The sequence below is a fragment of the Mercenaria mercenaria genome, chromosome 6, assembly GCF_021730395.1.
Source record: "Mercenaria mercenaria strain notata chromosome 6, MADL_Memer_1, whole genome shotgun sequence".
NCBI lineage: Eukaryota > Metazoa > Mollusca > Bivalvia > Venerida > Veneridae > Mercenaria > Mercenaria mercenaria.
The window spans coordinates 32,302,805-32,309,183 of record NC_069366.1 but is presented as its reverse complement, the minus strand read 5'-3'; the positions used below and the strand labels follow the sequence as shown (position 1 = coordinate 32,309,183).

The window sequence follows — 6,379 nt, the reverse complement described above, 5'->3', positions numbered from 1 at the left end:
AAGTGATTTGAAGTCAGCGACCTTAACCACTCGGCCACGGAGGCCCCCATCTATGTCTATTGAGACAGGATTGCTTCATGATATATGGAGGACATTCAAATCGCCATTTTCGAATAAAGTGCCGTTCCTCATGTCTATTGCAAATGATCTGAATTATCTGTACGATAATTTGGAAGCCTTTCACTGCATGTTATTACATATTTCAGTCATTTGGCTCCAATGCATCTTCGAGATTTTATTATGCACTAGCCGGTTTGTCAACACACATTAAACAACGAAAGAAAACCACCACAACGTATGTCTTCTTTTATTTCAAAAAGCTTATTATTTTGAAATAGTACCGACAAACAGATATGGCACATAGATGTATATGAAATAACGGAAAAAATATTTTAAGCATAAAAAGTTCTTACACCATGTATATATGACTTATGACCTGAAATTGACCTGCTCTGTATAATAATTTTTGAAACTTTTTACTAAAGGTTCATAATGTTATTGCTACAAGTGGACAATGTTAATCACATAATTATGTAATAGTTATGTCCTTTCAATGGATGTTATTACATATTTCGGTCTTTTGGCTTCAATGTTGAATATTATTACATATTTCAGTCATTTTTCTTCAATGTATCTTCCTCATAATTTTATTAAACACTCGCCGGTTTGTCAACACACATGCATGTAACAGTGAAAGAAAAACACCACAAGGTGTGTCTTCTTTTATCTCAAAATGCTTATTATTTTGAAACAGCTCTACATAAATATTAAGGATCAAACGTTTTTACACCATGTGTATACAACTTAAGACATAACATTGACATGGTATGTGTTATAATTGTTTTTGAAAGTTTATACTAAATGTTCATAATATTATCGTAGCAACAACTGCAATGTAAATCACATATGTAACAGTTTTTTCCTTTCATCCTTAAAGTAACTCCCTAGCTCTCGAAGGACTCCGCGATCTTTCCCGCGTAGAATATTGTCGGATGTGTTGAAATAATTTGGTAGTTTTCCTTGGCCAAGAGCTGTTGCCATGTCTCCCATGGTGTCAATGAGACAGTTGTCAATATTTCCATGATGCCAGTAACTTTGATCGGGGTGTTTCTCGGCTGACCATAAAATCTGATGCTGAAATATTAATAAAAAACGATCGACTTAATGCATACCTTAAATTAAAAAAAATGAGTTTGCAAGATTATATAGAACTGTATATGCATAAGATAAAAGTGTTTGTAAGCTTCGGGAATATTAGTCATTAGTAACTTTCATGCTATCAGCTATTAGTATGCTAAGTTTGACTGTTCCGTTTGTAGTTCATGGCTATATTTCTTGACTATTAAAATTCTACAGTAATCTCTAACTGTTTTGCTTTGGGACCCTGCACTATTTAAATTATTGATAATTGTTAGGTTCCAATGTCGTAAATATTTATCACGTGACTGTTATGTCTGCACCAAATTTTATGTAGAAACAGTCCGTACACGTTCTAAACATTTCAGAACAGTACTCATTATCATTCCATTGACTTAGAGTGTGTGCAGAACGTTCGGATTGGTCAAAGGAATAAGGCCAGTATCATTCATTGTTCGCCGTCATTAAATCGCCCCTTCTGGATGTACGCACGTATTGAGAGTACAATATACTGCCTAAAGGTTAGGGTTAGGTTTAACATTAGTTTAATAGTGTACATTCGATGCGTGCATACACTCAATGCGGGAGAATTAATGCCGACCACCTTGTTATTATCGATAATGCCTAGTTCACATTTCGCCTGCGATGCGTCTGCGGAGCCCGTAGACTGCCATTATCCTCACTTCCGTGCGGAGGCAGGAGGCGGCAGTGCGATTTTCGTACGGATAAGTCTGTAGCTCGTCGATATGTCGCAGGTGGCTCTGCACAATCCCCGCGCGGGCTGCAGCCAACGCCAGATTTGTCGCGGACATGGTGCCCACAAGAAATCATACGGAGATTGTAGACTCGTAGGACCTTCGCACAGCTGCCGCTCGCTGCCCGTGCAATACCCGTGAAATCGCACGGATATCGAGCAATCATCGCGCGGCAACCCTACAGCGGCCGCATCATTGCCGTTCGGTGGCCTTGATATGGGCAAAATATTTTTTCAGATGGTTATATCTACTGGCCATCCTGTTGAAAAACGGCGTTAAACCCAAAACAAACAAACAAACAAACAAATCAGCACGTTTTTATCATTCGTTTCTTCAGTGAAATGTCACCGTATCTTCTCCGCGCAGCCTCTACACGGAAGCCGTACGGGTGTCGTACGATTTCCGTGGGAAGCTTGCGGAGACTGCACAGCAACTGCACTGAAATTGCAGAACTGCAGCACCTACGATGCCCTCCAAAAACCGCAAGGAAAATCGTAGACTAATTTATCGCACGGCACCCGGGTCAAATGTGAATTAGGCATAAGTTTTATATCATCAACTTCAATAGATGCATCGACTTTTACCTTTATTATATGAGAAGAAACTCCTGGAAGTCCATCCTCTGCACGGGACGTACAGTTCTGCACGTGCTTCTTCATGATTTTGTTGACCTCTCTTCTGCACCCATTTCCATCGTCTATTTTTGAAAGCATGACCTTTTCCGCTTTAGAACACGATAATGCCCACTTATCGTCACTCTTTGGAACCAAATGCGTACCGACTTTTTTGATGTCATCAATGACACCGTCTTTGAAAGCTATGCGTGTATCTGGGCGAGGCCAACCATTATCAGTAATTGGTACATTACATGCGACTGAAGGTGTTATGTCGACGTTTATGTCATGGCGACCAGGTCCTTGATGTATGTTCAGTGTCAAGGCAGGCCCATGTGCATTCCTGCTAACGTCTACATCTGACAAAAAGAATAATTCCGAGTGTGTGTACATTTTTTTGCAGTAAAATGTTACCATTAAGTGCACAAAAAAGCGAAATTATAATCATAATTATTACTACATGTATTTCTATCATTCTATTATCATTATACCACATTTATATAGCAATAGTTTCATCATTACAATATGTTATGTATGCATACTTTTCACAGAACATTCCGCAAATGTAACCTAAGCCTGATGAATTAATTATATGAGCCGCGCTATGAGAAAACCAACATAGTGGCTTTTTGACCAGCATGGATCCAGACCAGCCTGCGCATCTGCGCAGTCTGGTCAGGATCCATGCTGTTCGCTAACGGTCTCTCTAATTGCAATAGGCTTTGAAAGCGAACAGCATGGATCCTGACCAGACTGCGCCGATGCGCAGGCTGGTCTGGATCCATGCTGGTCGCAAAGCCACTATGTTGGTTTTCTCATAGCGCAGCTTGTATATGAAGTTTAGAAACAAATACAGAAATAATACCACAAGTATTAAAACACAGGAATACACGGATAATTTATTTTTAAAGTATTCTAGTCTAGGAGCAGAGTATGCATAGCTACAGATCTCCAGTTGCCACGTATCCAAGTTCAAGTCTTTGACACAACTTATAACATTCTGCCATGTCTCTAATAAAGCCTGGGGAATGATCACGAAGAGCCTTGGAATGTGTGACTTTATATTTATCACACGGGAGCCAACACCAGGTTAATAGGACCGGGGCAGTAATTTTATGTCAGTGCCAAGTGTCCAAACTTAAAAAAAAAAGTATTTACTTTTAAAGCATACTCACTTTTCAAGCCTAATTCTTTTACGGCCGTTTTGATCTTTCCATGTAGATCTTTTTTCACTTCTCGTGGTACAAGGTTACCATTGTAAGTTAGCTTGTCAGGAACGGATCCATCTTTTACAGCCACTGTGGCAAATCCCATTGGAATTTCCTTGCCACCCGGAACAGCTTTCAGTTTCATGTCGACATTCATGTTATTAGAATTTCCCATCTGGAAAATGCAAAAGTCTTAGACGTAGGAATTTTTAGATGGCACGGTAACAATAAACTGTTTAATTATTATTTGTTTTTTTATTGTTTAAATTGTTTAATTATATACCGACAATTTTTTCGCTTGAAATACAGCATGTATTTTACTAACGAATACAATATTCTGTATCCAACTCCCATCAGATTCTGGAAAATATTCAATGGTAGGACTACTTGCTTGAGTTGTGACGTCTAATATTCTGACACGAATGACATAATGATGGCGTCCGGACGTTCCAGGGGTCATAACTTTCACTGTTTTAAACGAGTTTTCAGTTTTATTAGTCTAAATTATAGTCAGTTACACTAGAAATAGGTATACGTATATAATAAAATTGTCATTTATGTAGTACATTGAGCTGCAGTGATGCATTTGGCTCTCATGGCTATCACATTCAGCGCAAGCGCCTAGTGGGATGCAAGCCAGGCACAATCCACGGCACAATGCAACATTGTAGAGGAATTATTATAACCTCATACACTTGGAGATCAAGTGTCCGCCCCTGACAAATGTAAGACAATATTTTAGTCTTTTGAAACGCACGAACATTAAAAATGTTTTGTTGTAAATTCAACATGCTTTTAAAACATACTATTTACTATCAATGCTATAAAAAATATTTCAAGGTTTTAAAATTCACCATTTATTATCAATGCAATAAAAAGTACTTTTAACTGCATTGACAATAAATGGTAATAGATCTATTTAAAACATGTTGAACTTGTAACAAAACGTATTTAATGATCGCGACATATGCTATGTGCGTTTTAAAATACTAAAATATGGACTGACATTTGGCAGGGGAGGAGAAGGGAGGGGGAGGGTGCTTGATCTCCAAGTGTCTATGATAATTAAATAATTGCACAAATTTACCGGTAAAATATTTGCTCACCTTTTTATCTAGAGGCTGGTATCCATAATAAAATTTACCACGAGTGTTTACATTCTCAGGCGTAATATTACAAGGTATATTTGTATCAAATTCATCCGCCTTTCCTATCTTTGTTTTAACAGGATAGCTCCCTGCCTTTACTGCGTTTGGACAATAGATATGTCCTCCTTCAGACTTCCTGACATGGTCCATTATCTGCCGAAGTGTTCCATCCACAATCTGAACTGATGATTTTTTGTCATCCTTATTTACGGCTACTTTGCTCTTGTGAAAATTGTCAAGATATTCCTTTGCCCTTGAGCTCGTCTTTGAGCTGTGTCCCGTGTCTTTTCGGTGCTGATCCAGCCGGTCCTTATTTGGAAACGACTTTTCACATCCACGGCATGATTTATCATCAATACCGTATTTTGCGGCAATATCTTTTCTGTGATCTGCACAGGCGCTCGCAGTTTTAAAGCTTCTTCCACATCGGTCATCACAGTACACACGGCCTGTTTCTTTTTGTGCGTTTTCCCTTTCGCCCGGTGCCCAGTGACCCGTGCTTCTTTTGTGCTGATGCATTCCATTGGCGGTGTCGAAAGAACGGCAACATCCAGAACATGGACATTTCTTCAGATTATCTTGCATTTGACTTTTATGATTTTCCAAACTTTCTTCGTCCATGAACTTTTTGTTGCAACCGCAAGAAAGCTCAGCATGATTCTTGCTGACGTGGCAACCGAGCTGTGCAGAATTAGCAAAGCGGCTTTCACCGCAAGAGCTGCAAGCCATTTCTAAGCACAATTTGCACAATTGTTTTAAAATAAGTCCATCAATTTAATAACGTATCCATTATGCATTATTATTTAAATAATTACAATTGCAGCTTATACCTGTAATGTTATATAACATTGTATGACGGTATTATCGGCACGTATTAGATTCTATAAATAGTCCTGACTTAGGTGATTTCCATTACGCACAGTCATGTGAGTAATTTACATAACAAAGACATAGATAACGTTAATAATCTAATATTAATAGTCAACGTCGCAGCCAGCGAAGGTAATACATGTAATAGGTTAACTAAAAAGTACGTTTCTGTCAGAGTAAATGCCTGTTGTCAAGTAATGAAATACATTTCACTTGCTAGATATCTGTCTCACAAACACCGTGAACAAGATTATATTTTGTAATTAAGTTCACATCTGCAGTTTTTCTTTCATTTTGACTTTTAAAATATTAAATGAGCTGCGCGGGCGGGACTACAGCTTATATTTCAAATCGAAAGTAGCTATTTTTCAAACCGAAAGTAGACAGTGATACTGATTGTTGATTTAAGAAAATGTTTCTATTAGTTCTATTTTACGGTTAACGGGAAGGTTTGTGGATGGGGTGGAAGGGGATACTAGTATATCATTCACGCGAAAAATAGTCAAATAAAGTATCACTTTTCGATTGTTTTTTTTTTCATCAAGTAGGGTTCGGTTTATGGAAGGTCGTACACGCCATAATGTTTTAGTGAAATAACAGAGGAATATAATATTTGTATATAATGTTCGTGTAAATGTTAGCTTTGT

General features: G+C 38.2%; 1 protein-coding gene across 1 annotated transcript; it reads right to left on the bottom strand.

Moving 5' to 3' along the window:
- Nucleotides 1–291: 291 nt before the first annotated feature.
- Nucleotides 292–5,743, bottom strand: LOC123549232 (cyclic GMP-AMP synthase-like). Its single transcript, XM_045337149.2, has 4 exons — nt 4,821–5,743; nt 3,682–3,889; nt 2,477–2,865; nt 292–1,134 (listed from the first exon to the last, which is right to left on the bottom strand). The coding sequence occupies exons 1-4, from the start codon at nt 5,589–5,591 to the stop codon at nt 901–903; spliced, it is 1,602 nt and encodes a 533-aa protein (XP_045193084.2). The 5' UTR covers nt 5,592–5,743; the 3' UTR covers nt 292–900.
- Between the last annotated feature and the right edge of the window lie 636 nt (nt 5,744–6,379).